At 37.8% G+C, this 23,463-nt stretch overlaps 1 protein-coding gene across 2 annotated transcripts in view; it reads right to left on the reverse strand.

Annotated features, from left to right (window-relative positions):
• Nucleotides 1–18,443, reverse strand: part of asic1c (acid-sensing (proton-gated) ion channel 1c) — a 168,497-nt gene extending 150,054 nt beyond the window's left edge. For both annotated transcript variants that reach the window (XM_061979373.2, XM_061979372.2), the window contains exon 1: nt 17,183–18,443. In XM_061979373.2, coding sequence (XP_061835357.1) covers nt 17,183–17,737 — 555 coding nt within the window. In that variant the 5' untranslated portion in view covers nt 17,738–18,443. The remainder of the gene's footprint in view (nt 1–17,182) is intronic.
• Nucleotides 18,444–23,463: the final 5,020 nt, after the last annotated feature.

The following is a 23,463-nucleotide window of genomic DNA, read 5'->3' on the forward strand; positions in this document are numbered from 1 at the left end:
ACAGGACAATAACTAACAAAGAACAAACTGTCATGTGGGATCGAGACAACTCCTCAGAAGCGTCATGGAGGAAAACTAAAACACAGAGACAAAAGTACACCCTGAGCAGATTGTACCAAAAGGAATTCTGTGTTAGTTTTTTGGACAAACGCTGGCTACAACCAAAAAAGTATAGTAGTATTTGGAAGTGAAAAATTGTGCATTTACTGAAATTGAAGTAAAAGGGTTGTGGGATTTCGATTTCGATTTTTGCTATAAATGTCATGGTGTAACTCTTACATTGTTTGACAGTTGTACACAAAAGGGATGGACATTGAATCAACTTGAAACCTTGTGCTATCACTTTTATGAAAAATACACCACATTGTGATCTGGTTATCAATCCCCATAAATAGGGATGGGTAAAAAATTCTGTACTTTTATAGGCACCGACTGAATTCTGTCGGTACAAACGGGTTTCCGAAATCACGCGAAACCAGATTTTTAATACTTTTGTTGCACGTGATATCACTTCCAGTTGCAAACTACAGCGGGCTAAAACACATGGCAGGCAAACAAGCAATCAAGCAGGACTCAGAGCGAACTCAGTCAGACTGCCTCTTGCTACCATTTTCCATGCCAAAAAATTAAGTATCCCTGATAGCAAATACTTGAACATTTTCTAAATGCACTAGTTCGATGCTAATTTACATTGGATTTGCTATAGACATGTAACTGATTAGCATTAGTGATTTTACGTGGCAATTTCAAAGCCTCCAAATTTGGTAATGAAAACTACAATTATGATGCTAGGTAAAACCTCAAACAGCTGGTGTGTAATACGTACTATACATGCAGTATCATTTTTTAAGAAAAACTAGATTTAGCTTAATGGTACAGACTACTCCCTGATTAGGCAAAACACTGTAGCCTATACACCACTGGCATCTGATATCTTGGAATTGCATCTGCATGCACTGTTTACTATATAATACTTGCAAATGAGAATCAGAAGTGTAAGAAAACAAGATATAACAACTAGACAGCACAGTTCTAATAACTGTTAAATGGTAAATAAATAAATAAAAAATATTTTTTTAAACATTTGTTTATTGGATGTTTGACATATACAGTCCAGAAATACAATTAAACACATGTCAAATGGTATTTTGTTATCCCAAGTAACCCACAAAAATTATATGTAAAATACAATAAAAATAATAATCTAGAAGAAAAAAAAACATATCAGTCGAATAAGTACAGGCAAATATTGACGGGAAGCCACAGACAACTGCACTCCTGAATGTCGCCAACACGGTGCAGCAACACACAAAAGCAGACAAAGGGCTAAATTAGTTAATTAGTTAAATTAGTTCAGTTCCTTTTATTCCGGACATGCATACCAGATTACAATCGTGTACAAACTAAGGTTGACAGTTTTCATTTCAACATGTCCGAAAAGGAGTAGGAAGAAGCAGAGCTTATTAAATCCCACCCCTTCTCAACATAAAAGCAATTCTCAAAGCAATATAAATCTAATTTTGTTAATTCCCTGTGTTCAGTATAAACCACTTAAGAGTTTTTACACAATTGGATGTCAAGGCGAACAGTCAGGAAGGAACATGAGCGCAACCCCGCCTTCACAGATGAACCCAAACCCGAACCCTGGCCGCACAAGTCTAAAAGTCCATTCAAATGTGAAAGGTACCCATCCTTACCCATAAGTCATATTGACTTGTCACTCAAAACTACAAAATACCCACTGTAACTGTTTATGTGTTTAGCAAAATCACCACAACATTTAGTACACACCTTTAGGGGACTCACAAGTACATGTCTGTAGAATTTGTGCAAGATAGGTTGTAGAACATGGTAAGCATCAAGCAAAACATCTGTTCGGGGACTAGAGGCGAGACTTTAGCAACAAATTGTCAATGAGTCACTGACCATTAGTCTAACGATTATAAAACTTTAAAGATATTTGTATTTAATGTATGCTAGCATTGCTTACCCACAACCCCACAAATGGAATAATGTCTGCTTTAAATCGACGTACATTTGGATATTACATTATATCACTAAATTAACTTGGACATCAATTAGTATTGTTAAAAGACGTTTCTGTTTAATATTGAGTTTCTTTAGTCAAGAGTGCCTCCCTCTGTGTGTTGCATAGATGACCACTAGACCGGTCAGCAGTCAAATGGGGTCATTTTGCTGTGTGCTGATGATCTAATGCACACAGAGGTCCATAAAAAACATACGCAGACAAACGAAAAGACCACAAACAGAGACTCTAGAAAATCTGCTCTGCGTACAGCTATTTACGTTAACAGCATCTGATCAGGTCTCACAGACGAGCGCCATGGCAACAGACTTCGCCAAGGTAACGAGGGACCACAGCCGATTGTATCCTCTTCACAGATTCAACATATGAAACATAAAAAAAAAATATGGAATCTGATATCAAAATAGGAGCTCATAAAAACAAATACATGCATTCATTTAACACAACAATGACAACAAATACCTCTTTGGTTGCTTTCATGTGATTAGGCAGATTTAGAGTCTGTGGTGTGAAACAGGACCTTTGCTGGAACACAATCAATTCTGGTCCAATGAACATTCAAAAGGAGAACAGTTTGCCCCATCTCCAATTATTATTCAGAAGAAGAAGGGGTTCCAAAAAACAGGTATGACACTTTTGAGATAATACACTTACCGGTAATAAAATCAGTATTTGGAATCTTAAAATTAAAGCAATTTGTCTTGTATGGTAAGAAAAAGGTAATTGTGGGTAACTGAAGCAATAGACAGCATAAGAGATTTGTTTAATGTTATGTACTCCTGGATTTAAGGAGAAACACCACAGGGGTATCTTATTTCTACTGACCAAAAGGATGACCTCCTCTTAACAGTAGCATGTAGATAGTAAAGCTGAGCACACAAACGATATGCATTCATGAAACTCCAGTCCTAAACTACGAGATTAGATATTTTAGGACAATTTTACTGATTTATTTTCTTCTAAAGTGACACAAATTCCAAAAATAATGTTCTGTAATGTGATGTTATCATTTAGTTAATTAAGGGTATCTGTCAAAAAAGCAGACTGGCAACCAATTGCAACTCCACAACCAACAACCAAGCAAGCTAGCCAAGGTTTTAATATGAAGCGCTCAACTTCTTTTTACACTTGTACGATAATAAGAATGTTTAAGACCACAATGCATGAAGACTCCAACACCCCACTTACTTTTTGATTACATTATGAAACTATTAAATGGGACCTACAGGATGATGCTTCTAATCTACATTTAATAAACATGCCTGTGGTCTAGCTATGTATTAAATATGCTTTGGTGTAAATGTTGCATACATTTTGCTCCACAGTTCTTTTGTTAACACCTTTTTTGTGTATTTCTTATGTTAAATTCTGGAAGCATTCCCAGATAAATAAATACCACTCTCTACGCCCTACTATCTCTAAAAGTATCAGAATTGATCTTTTGATAATGTACACTACAAAATGCAGTTTAACCAGTCGTGACTCATCATAGTAAACCAACCAACAAATCATCATTGATGTTTCCCGTATATTTTGTCCCCTGCCCGTAGAGTTGCTTAACTACGTAGCTTCGATTTTTAAGTTAATCATTTTTAATGGAAAACCATCGTTTTTTACCACTGGATTATCAAACACCGTACTCATTACGGGAAAACCATAGCTGTTGGCAGGTATGGCAAAGAGACGGATCAAGATTTTAACACACATTGTAGGTCGGAAAAAACGAAAAATATTTTTTTATATTTTTACAGAGATAAAAAAGACGGATTTCCGACTATAGACGAAAAAATCACATGCCTGTTATTGTGATGGACTGGAAGGCTGCAGCGCCTCACTACCACACCCGCTGGATCAGAGATATTCTTTTTTTCCTTAAATTGTAGAAAACATTGAATGGTTGCTCTGTAAAATTTCAAGAAGTATGGTTTACTTTCTTAAAATATGTAAAGCAGACTGATCTCCAGTTTGGCCCCGATTGAGATATGCTTGAATTATGGATGTTTGATGAGCCTTTTGTTTAGTGCTGCACCATGTTGGGGCCATTTGGAAAATCAGTTGTTTATATTTGCCTGTACTTATTTTATCTTTATTGGATAGCATAGACGTTCTAACCAAGTCTATGCTATACAACATTTGATTTGTTTTGTATAGCATTTCAGTTCACTAGGTGTCAAAAAAATTCAATTAACAAATGTTTAATAAAAAAAAACAATACATATGTAAGACTACAACTCATACATTTGTCTTTTTTATGCATTCAAAATTGTAAATAAATAGCTAACAATTGAGTCAACAGATTAAGGATTCTCTATTGCTCCCAGTATACCCTCTAAAATCATGCAGAAACCGCCAACAATACTCCATTTACATGTCGTGACTTGAACATTTACCAAAAATGAGTGATATTGTTATTATAAGCACTAACACAGACGGCCTATCTTAGTGGCCCATTGATAGCAGTGAGCTAATGCTAGCTTGCGCTGCTATTGTTGACACACTGAGCCAGCGGCTGCTTCTGCTTTGTCTCAAACTTGATAAAAGTTCATTCTAAATTATAATTAATGCATCTCTCACATGGTAGAAGAGAAATGTGGCCACTATGATGGTAAAAAAGACGCTGGTTGCAACAACTTTTTTTTAACCCTTCATGAGGATTGTGATTGAATCCTTATCTTAACAAGATCCCAGCGAGAGTGGAAATGGTACAGTAAGTGTTTGTTTTATTATGGTTTGTTATTGCTAGTTTGTATGTTTAGCACCTAGCAAAACTGCTGATGCTATAGTGCAGGGGTAGGGAACCTTTGGCTCTAGAGCCAGATGTGGCTCTTTTGATGACTGCATCTGGCTCTCAGATAAATCTTAGCTGACATTGCTTAACATGATAAGTAATGAATAATTCCGCTGGTAGTGGAAAAAGTGTTAAAAATAATGTTAAAAATATAAAACGTTCTCATGGATTTTAATCCATTCATCCATTTTCTACCGCACCTGTTCAAGAAGTCGCATTATTGGTAAGAAGTATTTTATTTATTATTGGTTAGCTTCAGAATATGTTATTAAAAGGAATAAAATACTTATTGTACTCTAAAAATGTTGGTATTACTTAAAAATGCATGCATTTAGTTGTATTCAGTGTTAAAAAATATTATAAGGCTCTCACGGAAATACATTTTAAAATATTTGGCTTTCATGGCTCTTTCAGCCAAAAAGGTTCCCAACCCCTGCTATAGTGTTTCAATAAAGCTACAACTGTTTAGCACGCGGCTTCCTAAACTTATTGCTCATCCCTTTGTGTTTTGGCTCAAAAATATAAGCTTCTGAATCATACTTTTTCACAAAAGTAATCGTTGTTGGCTTTCACAACGTCTGCTTGATTAGCATTGTTGTTGATGGAGTAGGGATCTCTGGTTCCTAACTGTATGTCACGGATCACGTGCCTGGCTTCTTCATCAACTCTCAAAATGGCTCGGGAATGTCCCTGAGATTTATACTATTTTGATTAAATATATTTATGTGAAAACTGTAGACGTCTTTTGGTGTCATAAATAAGATACATATGATAATAACTTAAATATAGAAGCAACTTTTATTTCTGCTCTACTGGTACTTTAAGCGGGAAAATATTCTCATAACAAAAATAATTAGTAGACCAAAAAACATTACAGTGCTGCACCTTTAATGTTGCAGTACAAGTCACAAATCCTATAGGTTCAATAAATCAACTAAAATGCAAAATAACTCAGTTGTTTACAAGCTAAGGGTAAATTGTTTATGAGAATGAATAAATATTCTGAACTTCAAGGCATCTGAATTTATTTTTACAAGAGACATTTTCATTTGGGCGCTCCTATTGGATACCTAAGGGTTGGTGCCTTAATGGAAAAGGCACTCATGCAAATAAAGTCTCAAAATGTGGTGCCACAATACTGTACAAAAGCATTTGAACAACAACAGCATATTCTGTCAATCTATTCATGCAGAACAGTAAGTCAGTAATTACATTAGACTTGCGGATTTAAGTCTTTTATCTTCATACAGTTCAACGTGAGAACTTTATCCCTGAAATTTGAATGCACCAATGTTTTTAATAACCATATAAATTATAGATAGATTTAGATTAAAATATTTTTCAGGACTAATATTTTGTTTTTGAAGACAGCAATAGTGAATTCAGATGTGGTTTATCCATAATAAAAATATGCACCCTCAGGGCAGAAGTAATTATTGGAGGGATAATTGCTGAAATAATAACCTTTCACACAAATTTGTACTTCTGACCACGCAGAAACACAAGAATAATTATTCCAAGGAATGACTGAGACTGATGCCATCACTACTAATGCCCTTTGATTTATAATTAACTGGTCATTGGAACTTGTATTCTGCAAATGCATTGTGCACCTTTAATAAGGACACATTGTGTAGGAAAGGCACACTTTAAACAAGTACTTCTGAAGCTACAAGCTAAAACAATATAATTCTAATAGGTCGCGTGGGACAATAACATAAATGCTGATGGCACAATCTTAGGTCGCCGCTAAACGAAAGCAAACACTCGGCAGAAAGATGTGGCTGACACTTGTTTTTTTTTGTGTGTGTTTTTTTTCTTTTATAATAAACAAGTAAAGTAGTCCCAGCGTTAATATAATCTACATCACACTGCCAAACTGGGATGTGTGTTTACTCTGCCAACTCATTATTACAACCTGATTTGGATATTAGCCCTACTGTGCATCACTGCTGATGCACAGTACAATACTTGTAACACTCTAGTCTCCCATCCCTTATCACTGGTTGCACATGCAGGCTTTGAGAGATTAGTCAGAAAAAGCGTAAACTAGTTTCTTTGGTAGGAACTGTAGTAGGTGAAGTATAAAAAGCTGTATACGAGAAATTAAAGTTCCTCATTGCCTAAACATGCAATGTACTTCAATGGAACCTTGTATTAGGGATGCAATGGTTCACAAATCTGGTCACACTTTTGTTTGGTGTTTGTTGTTGTTGTTATTAACACACCAGAATACCATATATCCCAATATTCCACCATGACTGTTTACCATTTGTGGTTCTAACAAAAATATGTCCTAGAATAAAACCTAAAAATGGCTCCTAAAGCTCTAACCCTTAAATACTCCGGAGTGACTTATAATTTGAAAATTACGGTATATGCTAAAAATAGCCATACTGTGCCTATCAGCTGCAATGTTAGAGTTATCAAGTTGGCTGCAACACTCCCATTTACACATTAAAAAAGGTTGTATTATGATGTTTTTAACATTTAAAACACTTCCTTGGGCCAAACCAGAGGAGACTGTGACGTAGGTGCCTGTGAGAAAAAAACTTTTTTGGTTTTTTTTTGTTTTTTTTTCACAAGGGATGCTTATTGCGGAACAGTCTACCTACCGCAGTAAAGGAATCCTCCAGCTTTGCTACATTCAAAAGTCAATTAAAGGCCTGGTTTGAAAGTAAACATATTTGTTATCACACATATAAACACCAAAATAAAAGGTAATTTAATCAATGTGATAATATGAGCACTTAAACATCATTTACACAGCTACACTTGTATAGCCAACATTTTATGACACTGCCACTTTATTCAGGCTGTGTGCAATAGATAATGCACTTTATTCGGTCTGTGAGCAATATATCTTGGCACTTTATGCTGGCTATGTGCAATGCAATACATATACATTCCTCCCTTTTATTTTATTTAATTGTTCTGTTATATTCAAAGTAAATACCGTATTTTTCGGACTATAAGTCGCAGTTTTTTTTTCATAGTTTGGCCGGGGGTGCGACTTATACTCAGGAGCAACTTATGTGTGAAATTATTAACACATTACCGTAAAATATCAAATAATATTATTTAGCTCATTCACGTAAGAGACTAGACGTATAAGATTTCATGGGATTTAGCGATTAGGAGTGACAGATTGTTTGGTAAACGTATAGCATGTTCTATATGTTATAGTTATTTGAATGACTCTTACCATAATATGTTACGTTAACATACCAGGCACGTTCTCAGTTGGTTATTTATGCGTCATGTAACGTACACTTATTCAGCCTGTTGTTCACTGTTCTTTATTTATTTTAAATTGCCTTTCAAATGTCTATTCTTGGTGTTGGGTTTTATCAAATACATTTCCCCCAAAAATGCGACTTATACTCCAGTGCGACTTATATATGTTTTTTTCCTTCTTTATTATGCATTTTCGGCCCGTGCGACTTATACTCCGGAGTGACTTATAGTCCGAAAAATACGGTACCTGTTTTTATTGTATATACTGTATATACCAACCTGTCTGGGATCTACAGGCAAAAATTAGCTATTGGCTGAAACCTAACATATTTACATATTGCATATATGTTAATTGATATGTGCTATCCTTATTTTAAATAAATAATTGAATTGAATTGAATGTATTAGTGGTTCTATGGTCAAACGTTTGCATAGATTATATTTTACAGACAGTCTTCAAGCTGTCGCTTCAGGATGCGCCGTTGTGTGAGCAGTCGTATTTACGAGGCTCCACTTAGACTGAGTCTTTTCCCCGCCAACCATGTTGTAATATTAAGCGCTTCCATAGCAAGTCTACTGAGTCTACTAAGTTCAAACTATTTGCTACTTTATATTACAAATGGCAACAGCGGAGGATGCATGTGGATGTATGAGCCAGTCTGCCCCACAATAAGAGGAATAGAAGGAGCTTATTGACTACAGCATTGGACTACAATGGCGGACTCACGCAAAGCTCTCCGGGTAAATTTCTAATATATATGGAGATATCCGCTGACGTCAAATTCCAAACGGCTAATTTGGAGGAAATATAAAGGAAGGCAAGATTGTTTTATGAATTTCTTCACCATGCCTCCATGGTTTGATTCAAAATTTTCGTGACCTATGCAGATCCCAAATACACAAAAAACAGGTACCAATAGGTAAGAAAAGTTGGTTTTGCACAATAGGCCCTCTTTAAAAGTCTGTGCTGCTAAACCTTTTCTTTTTCAAATCTCTTAATTTATCTGATCCACTGTTTTGTTTTTTTACTCAGACTTTCCATTGTTTTCCATCCATGTCTATGCCGAGCTCTCGTGTCATCAACTAATCATTTTCATTAAAAATTATTGGGCAGGCGGGGGGCAGGGGGGGATGCTTGCAACTGTGAAGAAGGTTTTCCAGCCCTGACCTCTGCATGACACTATCGATAGGAAAAACTCCTGCTTGCCAAAGGCTGGTCTGCACTATATTAGACTGTGGTCTATTAAACTTCCTGTCCCTTACCTAATGTGTACCGAGTGGGGCCACCTCTGTGCCTCAGTACAGTAATTGTCCTAAACAAAAACATTTATTAACAAGGCACCTTTAAAAACCCAAAGCACCTAGTCCTAGACCAGTGGTTCTTAACCTGGGTTCGATCGAACCCTAGGGGTTCGGTGAGTCGGCCTCAGGGGTTCGGCGCAGAGGTGGGTAGTAACGCGCTACATTTACTCCGTTACATCTACTTGAGTAACTTTTGGGATAAATTGTACTTCTAAGAGTAGTTTTAATGCAACATACTTTTACTTTTACTTGAGTATATTTATAGAGAAGAAACGCTACTTTTACTCCGCTACTTTTATCTACATTCAGCTCGCTACTCGCTACTAATTTTTATCGATCTGTTAATGCACGCTTTGTTTGTTTTGGTCTGTCAGACAGACCTTCATAGTGCCTGCGTTTCAACAAATACAGTCACTGGTGACGTTCACTCCGTTCCACCAATCAGATGCAGTCACTGGTGACGTTGGACCAATCAAACAGAGCCAGGGGTCACATGACCTGACTTAAACAAGTTGAAAAACTTATTGGGGTGTTACCATTTAGTGGTCAATTGTACGGAATATGTACGGTACTGTGCAAACTACTAATAAAAGTTCCAATCAATCAATCAAAAGTGTGAAGGAAAAAAGACAATTTTTTATTTTAACCGTACACCCCGTCAAAAGCCTAAAGACTGACTGCACAGTTCCTGTCTTCACAATAAAAGTGCCGCTCCATCGCGCCTGCGCTTTCAAAATAAGAGTCTCCGAAAGCCTGCGCAAACAAGCTAGCAAGCTACGGAGTTTGCCGCCAATGTATTTCTTGTAAAGTGTATAAAAACGAATATGGAAGCTGGACATATAAGATGCCAAAAACCAACCACTTTCATGTGGTATTAGACAGAAAGGAGGAACTTTTTTTCTCCTCCATTTGAAAACGTGGACGTTTGTCATCACTACTGTCTGATTCCAATCAATGCAAGTCATCAGAATCAGGTAATACACCAACTTATATTCGTGTCTTCATGAAAGAAAGGAATCTATATGTGTTAAACATGCATGTATATTCATTAAAACACTATTAACATGTAAACAAAAACGGCAAAAATAAATAAATATAAATTATATACTGTATATATCAATGTATGTATATATATATATATATATATATATATATATACATATATACATATATATATATATATATATATATATATATATATGTGTGTGTATATATATATATATATATGTATATATGTGTGTGTGTGTGTATATATATATATATATATATATATATATATATATATATATATATGTATATATATATATATATGATATGTGTGTATATGTTACTCATCAGTTACTCAGTACTTGAGTAGTTTTTTTACAACATACTTTTTACTTTTACTCAAGTAAATATTTGGGTGACTACTCCTTACTTTTACTTGAGTAATAAATCTCTAAAGTAACAGTACTCTTACTTGAGTACAATTTCTGGCTACTCTACCCACCTCTGGTTCGGCGGAGGTCAAAACATACCCGACTCATCGTGTAAATACAAACTTCTCCCTATCGGTGTATTACGGATACGGCAACAGCTGACTAGTTTGCAGGTGTGTAATTTGTTGTGAGTTTATGCACTGTGTTGGTTTTGTTGTTTGAACAAGGTGATGTTCATGCACGGTTCATTTTATGCACCAGTAGAAAAACATGGTAACACTTTAGTATGGGGAACATATTCACCATTAATTAGTTGCTTATTAACATGCAAATTAGTAACATATTGGCTCTTAACTAGTCATTGTTAATACTTATTAATGCCTTATTCGGCATGGCCTTATTATAACCCTAACCCTCTAACCCTGACCCTAACCCTAACCAAATATCTCTAAATTAAGTCTTTATTACTTAAAATATGTTCCTCTTGTGTCCAAATAACTCTAAATTAAGTCGTTGTTACTTAGAATATGTTCCCCATACTAAAGTGTTACCAAAAACATATAACTTTGTCTGGAATTTGAAAAAAAATATTTTTATTTTTTTTCACTAAAGAAGGGTTCGGTGAATGCGCATATGAAACTGGTGGGGTTCAGTACCTCCAACAAGGTTAAAAACCACTGTCCTAGACTCTGTCTCTATGACATTTCCCTTTCCAAATTACTTTAGCAGTGCTTTATTCATCCAGCCATCCATTTTCTACCGCTTGTCCCTTTCGGGGTCGCAGGGGGTGCCGGAGCCTATCTCAGCTGCATTCATGATAAAAGTAAATAGCTCATTTACACACTGATAACGCAGCATCAGATTCAATAACTTGTACAAGGATACATTCATGATGTGACGGTTAAGTGTATTCAATCTGCAATTTTCCAGTTCAGAGAGAACACAATTAAACCAATCTGCCCAATCCACAACTCGCACATTGCGACAACACAGAGTGGTCATACCCTGAACGTCTGACCATGTCATTACTGAGCCAGCCTCGCTGCCATTGTAGCCAGAGTGTACAGAAAGGTACTCTAAAATGCACAACCTTTAAAGAATCACTGCTGATACAATGACATGTTAAATTCCAACACTGATAATACTTGACTGGGAGAGTATTAAACATTATTTTATGTGCTGTAAAAGAAAGGGCATTTCAAAGTACTTTTTAAGGACTCATGTGTGCCCGTCCATTATATGTCTGTTTCAATTTCTTATGGGTGATTTTAAATGGTTACTTTATTGGGAAAAAAATATGCATACGGTATACTATATATTTTATAACCCTTTTGCTGAACTACTGTATACCCAGAAAATATTCTGAAAAGGAAAGGTTGTCTTATATTCGGGGTATAGAGATTCATATAGTTAGACACACCAATTTACTTGAAAAGATGCGACAGAGGCCTGCTCGAAAAGTGTCTCAAAGGTTGAGTTATATTGCTAATAATTTAAAGATAATGGTGATCAATGAAGCACAGTCAACAAACAACTGCAGCTAAGAAATATATCAAATATATCATTTTTAATGCCATTTACCAGTTATTTCACTGATAAAAACATCCATTCATCCATTTTCTACCGCTTGTCCCTCTCAGGGTCCTATTATCAAAAATACGCGTCTTGAAAAAGACGGGTCTTATATTGAGGTCAATATTGTAATCTCTGGCATTAATAACAGTTGTTAGCATTCCTCCCTTGCCACCAACCCTTTGCCATCCACACATTTTGAATGATTTGCATTCAAAACTGCATCATCATCATCATAATCTTCATCAATTGGACTAAATGGGATTCATTAATTTATGCAAGGTCAAAGCTCATCACTCCCACCAGTCTTTTGCATTGTAAATCTTTTTCTCCTTACGTCTGAGGGGAAATTTGAATAATTGAATTTTTCCTGTAGAAACCCTTTAAGTGTCAGTATACTGCCAGTGAATGATGAATGTGTTTTTTCAAGAGAAAGAAACAATACAAAAACATTTACGTTGATGTGTAAAACAGAGCCCGGGCATATACAGTATCATATTTTTTTTTGTAATAAATCCTCCAAAGTAGGGTTATGAAATGGTCCACTGTTAGTTTTTGAGATTGCTGTACAATTCCATAAAACTGCAAACATTCAGTACAATTGTTAATGAATCTGAAGTCGAATTCTAGCTCAGAGAGATTGTATTTTTCAGTGATGTGACACCACTCCATTAAAAAGCTGAAAATATGTCACAATGATGGATGGACACTATGAGTACAGCTCAAATTCAAAAGCTGTTGGTCCACACTTAAATGCAAGTACAACAAGTAAAACCACACAATTCCAACATTTTTTTTTTTTTTTTTTTTTATCAAACACAACATCTCATTACCTACTTTGCTTTACACTCTTCAGATTCTTAGTCATGGAACGTTTGTAGGTATTTTTGCTTTATCAGTAAAATCTAAGAGAAACGAGGGGTAGATCGAGCAAAAATACCAGACATCTGAAATTATACACAAAACGGTCACCTTAGAACTAAGAAATATTTCAAGTTTTTACTCAGGTCAAAAATATTTTTTAAAGGATATACAAATCAACAACAAATATGATGAAACTTGCATTTATTATTGAACAAAGCACGCTTATGAGGAATACTGATTTTAATAAACAAAGATCATAAATTAAAACGGCAGCGGGTTGGTTGAAAAGTGTTGCTTGTCAGTTAGTTTATCAATAAAAACGTCAGTTAAGTTTGCAATAATAAATACTAGTGTTGGAACCAGGGACAGTACAGCGAGTTGATTACAAATAATTGCAAAGAAAACAATAGTGCTTACACTTTTATTATTTCTGCAAAAGATAGTTATTCTCAGTGCCTTGTTGTACCTGGCACACTGTTAAGACCCTATCGTAATGCAAATTGTGCAACACAACTTTGCTTACATCGAGCAACACCCGAAGAGCCTTACGCGAGTCCGCCCTTTTTACTCATTTGTAGTCAATAAGTTTCTTATTTATCTCTATCCTCTTGTTACGGGGCAAACTGGCTCGTATATGCAGATTAGGGATTAACGATAAATGGTATTAACTAGAGATGTCCGATAATATCGAACTGCCGATATTATCGGCCGATAAATGCTATAAAATGTAATATCGGTAATTATCGGTATCGGTTTCAAAAAGTAAAATGTATGACTTTTTAAAACGCTGCTGTACGGAGTGGTACACGGATGTAGGGAGAAGTACAGAGCGCCAATAAACCTTAAAGGCACTGCCTTTGCGTGCCGGCCCAATCACATACTATCTACTGCTTTTCACACACGCAAGTGAATGCCACACATACTTGGTCAACAGCCACACAGGTCACACTGAGGGTGGCCGTATAAACAACTTTAACACTGTTACAAATATGCGCCACACTCTGAACCCACACCAAACAAGAATGACAAACACATTTCGGGAGAACATCCGCACCGTAACACAACATAAACACAACAGAACAAATACCCAGAACCCCTTGCAGCACTAACTCTTCCGGGACGCTACAATATTCACCCCCCGCTACCCCCCCCCCCCCTCAACCCCGCCCACCTCAACCTCCCCATGCTCTCTCAGGGAGAGCATGTCCCAAATTCCAAGCTGCTGTTTTGAGGCATGTTAAAAAAAATAATGCACTTTGTGACTTCAATAATAAATATGGCAGTGCCATGTTGGCATTTTTTTCCATAACTTGAGTTGATTTATTTTGGACCACCTTGTTACATTGTTTAATGCATCCAGCGGGGCATCACAACAAAATTAGGCATAATAATGTGTTAATTCCACGACTGTATATATCGGTGTCGGTTGATATCGGAACCGGTAATTAAGAGTTGGACAATATCGGAACATCGGATATAGGCAAAAAAGCCATGATCTGACATCTCTAGTATTAACAATATCCACAGTAAAACTCCCAACGATTAGTATTACCGTTCCAAAAATAAAATAATGGAAAAACCAATGACTATGTCTTTCTCCATCAAGAAGGGACATGCGTGACCCTGAAAGGGACAAGCGGTAGAAAATGGATGGATCCCCAAACTTTTTAAACACATTGCTGTCTGAGCACCGTGCCACCCTACAGGGCGGCACGGTGGAACAAGTGTTAGTGTGTGTGCCTCACAATACGAAGGTCCTCTCTTTTTGAAATGGAGCTGTTCTGTGCTTTTTATGTTGTGATTATGTACGGGTTGCGGCGCGCCTTCATATTACGAACTTCTTTGTATGTGTTTGAGGCTAGCAGTTAGCACTTGGAGTAGCTGTAATGTCATGAATAAAACAGCTCGTTAAGACGACATCTAAATCCCTTCATTTATTGCAACATCGACACGACACTCCAGACCATACTTTTGTTTTTGTTAGTCTTGTTTTAAAGCAAAAAACTCAACAGCATATAACGCTGCTTCTGTACATGTTGAATGGGGAGAGACAGCAGTAAGGCAATCGCTTCATTCCGAGACTATTAAATGTAGTCCCCGCTCCACCACCAAAGTATAGCTGACATCAAAGAAATGCGCAGTAATTTCGGAAGATGCATTTTCATGCACTACAACCCGAATGACTTTTGGCATAAACCACCCGTCTCTATCGGAATGACATTTTGATCCGAACCTGTGAGATCGGGTCAGAATATTGCAAATGGCGTGGTGTTTACATGAAGCCTTTTTATTCCGGTTAGGCTTTTAATCCGATTAAATGTGTCCATGTGCACATAGCTTGTGAAGCAAAAAAAACACCAATCATGTAAAATAGTGGGCTTTCCAAAAAGTCTTTGTATTTATTTTAGCTATTTAAAACAAAATTGGTCAAATGACTTCAATGTGTGTTTAAGTACTTTTTGAGCACATTCAACAACACCGTGATAATTTTGGTCAGTATGGTTATGATTATGGTGTTAGTTTATTTCGAACATGCACATAATTCATATACAGTATTTCCAGTTTATCATTACAACATGTTCAAAACGGAGAAAGAAGAAGCACATCTTAAATAATCTCACCCTTTTTCATTTTATAGCAATTTCTAACTCATTTCTATGTTTTAACTTACATATCTCAGTAGAATCGATATGGAAGCGCTAAAAACTATAACATGGCTGATGGGGTGAAAACACAGTCTAAGGGGGCTTGGCCTGGAGGAGGGCTTTGGCATGTAAATAAGATGGGCCACAAAACGGTGCATTCTGAAGAGACAGTCAGAAAGTGGCTTGAACATAGTCTGTAATACAACATCTATGCAAAATTTGGACCAAAGCACCACCACTACATGTTATGTAGACCACTAGAAAATGTTTTAAATGAAATGAAAAAAACAGAACATGACACCACACAGCTAACACTAGCAAGCAGTGTTGCAAGCCCACACAGATGACAGCATTTAGAGCCAAGATAAGAAAGTCCCTTATACTGTACGACAAATTAAAGGCCTACTGAAATGCGATTTTCTTATTTAAACGGGGATAGCAGGTCCATTCTATGTGTCATACTTGATCATTTCGCGATATTGACACATTTTTGCTGAAAGGATTTAGTAGAGAACATCGACGATAAAGTTCGCAACTTTTGGTCACTGATAAAAAAGCCTTGCCTGTACCGGAAGTAGCAGACGAGTAGCGTGACGTCACAGGTTGTGGAGCTCCTCACATCTGCACATTGTTTACAATCATGGCCACCAGCAGCGAGAGCGATTCGGACCGAGAAAGCCAATGGTAAAGCTTGACTGTCATCTTTCGGGAATGTAAACAATGAAACACCGGCTGTGTTTGTGTTGCTGCAGCCACCGGCCGCAACACACCGCTTCCCACCTACAGCTTTCTTCTTTGCTGTCTCCATTGTTCATTGAACAAATTGCAAATGATTCACCAACACAGATGTCCAAAATACTGTGGAATTTTGCGATGAAAACAGACGACTTAATAGCTGGCCACCATGCTGTCCCAAAATGTCCTCTACAATCCGTGACGTCATAGCGCAGACGTCATCATACCGAGACGTTTTCAGCAGGATATGTCGCGCGCAATTTAAAATTGCACTTTAGTAAGCTAACCCGGCCGTATTGGCATGTGTTGCAATGTTAAGATTTCATCATTGATATATAAACGATCAGACTGCGTGGTCGGTAGTAGTGGGTTTCAGTAGGCCTTTAACAAAGTTGTGTTTGCAATGACTTAAAAAAAGTCAACCTAAATGTATTAGTTAAAGCCATGTGGATATTTTCAGATCAAAAGCAGCTTGAAATATAAATGTAAATGAAAAAATTAAGTTGTCTAACATGAAACAAAACTGATTTAAAACAGCCATTTGGTAAGTATTGAAGAACGTAGTTACACTTACCGTGGTGAAGTTCACCGAGTAGCAATCATCCCCTCGAAAGGTGCACTGCAGTAGCATGTCGCCAATGTCATGACCCGTGCGGTTATAGAAGTCAGTCATGTTGAACAATTTGGGCTTGAAGTTATGGAAGTTAGCCTTCTCCTTAAGGGCGGCGAGTACCTCTGGTTCCGCCAAGTGTGGGTTGGCTATTTGGTGGTTATTATTGAGGAGGGCGAGAAGCTCCCCAACGTGATAAAGGTCGTTCCTGGTGATTTTGGTAAAACGGAACTCGTTGAGGTTACAGAGGGTGATGGCGGGAAAGGTGAGGTTCGTCGCCGCCACCTCGTCCAGCTTGGTGACATGAGGGTACTCCAGGTAGTAGGACACTCGGTCCATGCACACCAACAGCAATAAGCACAACGAGCCGAGGAAGGAGAGAGTCCAGAGGAACCGTCGGAATGTCATGTGCCCGTAGGCGAATATGTGACTTATGCCATGTAGGGTGGATATGTTAGCGAAAGCTTGCAAGTTGGATGGCCTGGCGCTTGCAATGCTTTCCTCCGAGCTTCCTTTCATGGCTGTAGAGTGATGCTCAACACCGTTTCCCCGACGAACTTCAGCTATAAGAGGCTTTGCTTAGCAACAGCGGCAGCACAACCCAAGCAGCAGTGTCGGTCACAATGACAACACTAGTGGGTTCAAGTCATGGCTACATGCAACACTTCTTCCTATTGCCATTCACCTTCCGATGATTGTCAGCTCTTCCTTTGCTATTTCATCATCTCCAAAACTGTGTCCCGCTCCCCGCTCTGCTGCCTTTTGTAGCGGCACCAAACACAACGACACCTCCCGAAACACCCACTTTTACCCAATGCCTCTCGCTTCTTTTGTGGTGTGAAAAGGCAGAAGGAAGGAACAGATGGAAATGGAAAGAAAATGAGGGGGAGGACTGCAATGCAAAAGGGGCTGCTGAGCTTTAGCAGTGAATGGGACCCTTCCTCCTGCAATGAGGAATGCCTCACATTGCTGTGATGATGGAATGCAATGATTTTATGAATGGAAGGTAAAAAAAAAAGCAAGAGAAAGGGCTCACGGGTCCCTTGCCGCCTGCTTCTCGTTTGTCCTGCTTCTTCTTGTTGCGTCCAGTGATGAAAAAGGAGAGGGGTCAGAGACCTCCGACCAGCTCGCCCCTGAAGCTTGGCAGACTTGGCAGACACACAGGCTCTATGATTCCTTATTTGCACTATTCCTTAGTTAACAGAGAAGACCACCTAAAGCATCTGCTTTATGACCCCCCCCTGGCCAGAATAGCCTCTAAAGCCACTCTAGAGACGTCCAGCTTTACGCATGCGAACATATAGATATATATTCAGCTGTGTGGAGCTTTTCGCTTGGCTTTTTTCACACTCCCACCGACGCTCCCCCCTGCTCTTGCTCTCTCACTCCCTCCTCCTCTTTAGTAGTCTGGATCCATCCCACTGCTGAATGGCTGCTTTGCTTGTGTGTGAGTGCTCACACGCCAAATCTCTCAATCTGGACATCACCTTGGCTGTGTGATTGTTTTCCATTGCATGCCAGCAACATGTTTGTGCTCCAGGTTTTCCTATTTTGCGTTCACATTTCTTGAGCGTAATATTCTTGCGGTAAAATATTCCCATGTTTAAGCAGTCGGAAGCCTTGGCCTAATCCCAAAAGCCACTCAACATTTATTACGGCTGGCTGTGTGTCAGGGAACAGCAAATTTCAGGCTTCAACGGTAACACAACTGGGCAATTTCATGCAGGTTAAAAGTTCACTGTGGCATTCTGCGAAACCTTTTCATTCCTCCAAGGACCACACGTTTAATTCACTGGCAACCCCAGGGATATAGAATCAACATAACAATGGGTGAACTGTCAAGGATATGACCACAGCCTTAAGGGGAGTAAATCAATATTCTGTCTGGTAACCAAGAGCACAGACCATAGCAACCGCTACATATGCCATATGCAGTTTATCTACAAAATTAATTTTGCGTCAAAAGCCAGGGATTACTCATATGCAAATTCAAAATTGTCATACTGCTAAAAAGTATAACATAATTTTGAATGCATATGCCAGTAGTATTATATCATTATCACATTATCCTGTGAAAACATGACTAAACTTTAATTCCAATTTCATACAAGCTGGTGTCGCTGTTATTGCAGATTGCAGGACTAGCATGGTGGACTTTGCAGCGGTAATTGGTTTTTAAGGGGATGGAGGAATACACAGCTTAACACGGTGTGTATCAATCAACAAGCACTGTGAATATTTGAGGCGACAACACAAGATTTGTGTTAAATGTTAAAAGGTCTGGTTATTATGCAACACTGACTTTTAATTATATTCTAACCGTAATACAGTGCATCCAGAAAGTATTCACAGCGCTGCACTTTTTTCACATTTTGTTATGTTACAGCCTTATTCCAAAATAGGATAAGTTCATTTTTGTCCTTAGAATTCTACAGACAATACCCCATGACAATGTGAAAAGATATTTTTGTAAATTCATTGAAAATTTTAAATTAAACAAAATCACATAAGTATTCACAGCCTTTGCTCAATACTTTGTTGATGCACCTTTGGCTGCAATTACAGTGTGCTGCACGATTTTGAAAAAAAGACTAAATGCGGTCTTTCTCGCCAAAGATGCGATTGTGATTCGATTCGGGATTTCTATATTTCATACATATAAATGCATAAAACTGCAAACCACTGAAAGAAAACATGTTACTTTTAGACTGACAATCAACATATTCTTGTCTCAAGGTGCCACACGTTGTAACAATATTATGCAATAATATTATTTGGCTTTATGCAGACAGACCCAGAGTTTGTGTCTACATCATGCTCTTAAACTGAAGAAATAACTGATAAAAACAATACAGTGTTTATAATGTAATCATAATATATAATAATAATGCAAGTAATCATTTAAAAGCATATACACTTGTTTTTCTCACTCATGTAGAATTATTTACCATTGTACTGTAATTGGAAGTTAAATAACTTGTATTTATTCTAAACAAATAAACAAGCAAATAAATTAAATAGACTCATCTTTGCAAGAAAAATGCGCCCTAAATAAATATTGAACATCTTAAAGTGCATTTTTTTTCTATTTGAAAAAACTGTCGGGTTGTGTTTATTTTGTTGCCATCACGTGGTCACAGCATTCTCGCTCGTTTGTAGGTGTTGATGGGCTCATATTGCCAATCCAATTTAAAGCAGAACTATTGTCACAACAGGACATTTGGCTTTGTAATCAAATTTTTTCTACTTAATTTTTGTTTCGTTGCGAATCTCCTCACTAGTCAGTAGCGTGGCTCTCTGTCTGTCGTGCTTCCTGTGTGTGTAAGCTAGCAGTCATGCTGTCCGCCCACCAAGACCAACATCGTTGTGAAGACTGAGAAGAGGGCTCACTCTGTTTAGTTAATTCTACTGTAAAATAAACACGCTCAGGTGCTGAGAGCAATGCAGAGACTGAGACCTCTTCCTCTTCTTCACCCACAGACATAGCAGTTTATTAATGCCAGCAAAGTATTTCCACTTAATTTTCATTTATTGTTCAATTGATTGACTATCGACCCAGGCTTAGTCATCATTAAAGTTGTTTGTTATTAGTGTACTGGCTGCCTCAACTGCAGTGCACACCAACTTGCTGTTTCCTTACTCACTTTTGATTGGCCAGGGGGGGGCAAAGGGCGCAAGGCTCAATAATTCTGATTGATGAACATGTCTGTCACTTAAATGCCAGTAACAGCGGACAAAAAAAAACCTCCGCCACTTGCAGTTATTTATCACACTAATTAAAACCTCGATGTCGATTCGATGTGGATTAGTTGTACAGTCCTAAATTACAGCCTCAAGTTTGTTTTTTTTTAATACGATGACATCCTGGATGAAAACCAACACTTCCCAACCAATCCGAAATAATTTGAGAGGTGCTACAAAGAGGAATCAAAGAGGAATGGGCGAAACTGCCCAAAGATACAGTAGGTGTGCCAAGCTTGTAGAATCGTATTCAAAAAGACTTGAGGCTGTAATTGCTACAAAAGGGGCATCAACAAAGTATCGAGCAAAGGATGTGATTAATTATGTGCATGGGTTTTTTTTTTTTTTTTTTTTTAGTTTTAATAAATTTGCTAAATAAAAAAAATTTAAACATTTTCACATTGTCTTTGTCATTATAGGGTATTGTCTTCACAATTTTGGGGACAAAAATGAATTTATTCCATTTTGGAATAAGACTGTAACATAACAAAATGTGGTAATTTTAAGCGCTGTGAATATTTTCCAGATGCACTGTATCTCCTGTGATTAATTGCAAAAATATAATGCATTAATCATGTACACAGTATATACACAGATTAAGCGGGCAATTTATTTTGGTCAGTGATCAGGTCAATGCATACATCAGAGCAAAGATGAGTGAGGAAACTCATTCAATGCTCGCTGTAAAAATGTTACTTCAAAACAACAATGACTGGACTTCAGATAAAACAGTTGACGTGTTTTGAGCAAATTAATGACATGCATTCAAGTAAAACATTAAAAAAAATTCCTGTATGATAATCTGAAAATAGAATTGCATTTGTGTCCAAATATTGGGCTCTTTTTTCAAGTTACACTGCTGTGGTGGTCAGGTCGTGATACAGAAACTCATTTAATGTGTTTATTCAACACTTACCTACTGTATTTTATAGAGCACTCGGTAGGCGGATGTCTGCTGAAAGTAATTTCCTCTGCAGGATTCTTCTCTCTCATGGTGCATTTGTATAACGCTCGTGTACTGGTCCATTTTCCTCTGCTCTCCCCTGGACAGACACAGTTTTAAGCATAAGTTGTATATACAGGGAACAACTGACTGTCTTAACTTAAAGAACAAGGCATCATTACGCCTCCCACCGCTTATATTGTACATAGAGAATGTAGTTTTTGTGGGTGTCTTAAATTATTCGTAATGCACTCAGCTACATTTTTTTTATACGGGAGTGATACAAAACAGTTCAATTTCCCTTCAGAATATAAATAGCCCTCATAAGGTGTTATTCTCAGCTATTTTAACAAGCCAGACACAGCAGAAACCTGCAAATAGTTGGAGGGCATGTCGTCAGTGCAGGTAAGTGGGATGCAGTCCACTTAGAAGCTTACAGTCTGTGAATGAAGTCATTGACTGAGTATTTGCTAGGTTATCCAACATTTGATTAAATAATTATACAGTATGCAGAGAGATTATAGTGCTAAGGTAGATGTTAATTAGGGATATCCAGTAAAATCAATAAAGATAAATACAACATACATTGCAATTTCTCCTCAAAAAGAAGACATTTCGAACTTCCTGAGAGTACTGTGCAACCAACTACAGCATTGAGACTTTTAAACATGAACTTAACACAGCGTGTTAATTTCTGCTGGGGAAAAACATGTAAACCATTAACCAATGGCTGCAAATGAATGTGAGTGACAGCTCCTGCAAATGCCCTTGCATAAATACTAGCTGAGATGAAGGCCATTAGTATAGAACAGGGTTTCCAACATTGATTTCAAATTAGAAATGGTCACAGCTGATGAGGTGCTTAAAAAATTGAGCGCGCTCCACCCAAACAAGGCCACCGGCCTTGACAATATCCCCTTCAGATTCCTCAGGGACTCTGCCTCCATCATTGCCCCAATCATCACACACATAATAAACCTCTCAATTTCACAAGGCCAAGTACCAAAAGATTTTAAAATAGCAAGAGTAACTCCCCTCTTTAAAAAAGGAAGCAAATTGGAACCTGGCAACTACCGACCTGTTTCTATTCTCAGTTTCATTTAGAAAGTAATGGAAAAAATAGTTTATGAACAGGTCGATGGTTACCTTGCCACCAATAAACTCATGTACAAATTCCAATCCGGCTTCAGAACTAACCACTCCACTGACACATGCCTTCTCTATCTGACCGACCACATCAAACATGAGGTGGACGCGGGCAAATACTGCGGCATGGTCATGCTGGATCTTCAGAAGGCCTTTGACACTGTTGACCACGCTATACTGTTGGATAAGCTCAGAGCAATCGGATTTGACAAAACCTCATCGAGCTGGATGCAATCTTACTTGGAGGGGAGGGAACAGGTGGTGGAGGTGAACGGCACCATGTTCCCCCCCTCTCAGTGAGCTGTGGAGTCCCCCAAGGCAGTATATTGGGGCCTTTACTGTTCGTAGTATACATAAACGACTTGTCATCGGCATGCGACTGTGAATTGTTCTTGTTTGCGGATGACTCCGCCCT

This window comes from Nerophis lumbriciformis, linkage group LG19 (assembly GCF_033978685.3).
Source record: "Nerophis lumbriciformis linkage group LG19, RoL_Nlum_v2.1, whole genome shotgun sequence".
NCBI classification, from domain to species: Eukaryota; Metazoa; Chordata; class Actinopteri; order Syngnathiformes; family Syngnathidae; genus Nerophis; species Nerophis lumbriciformis.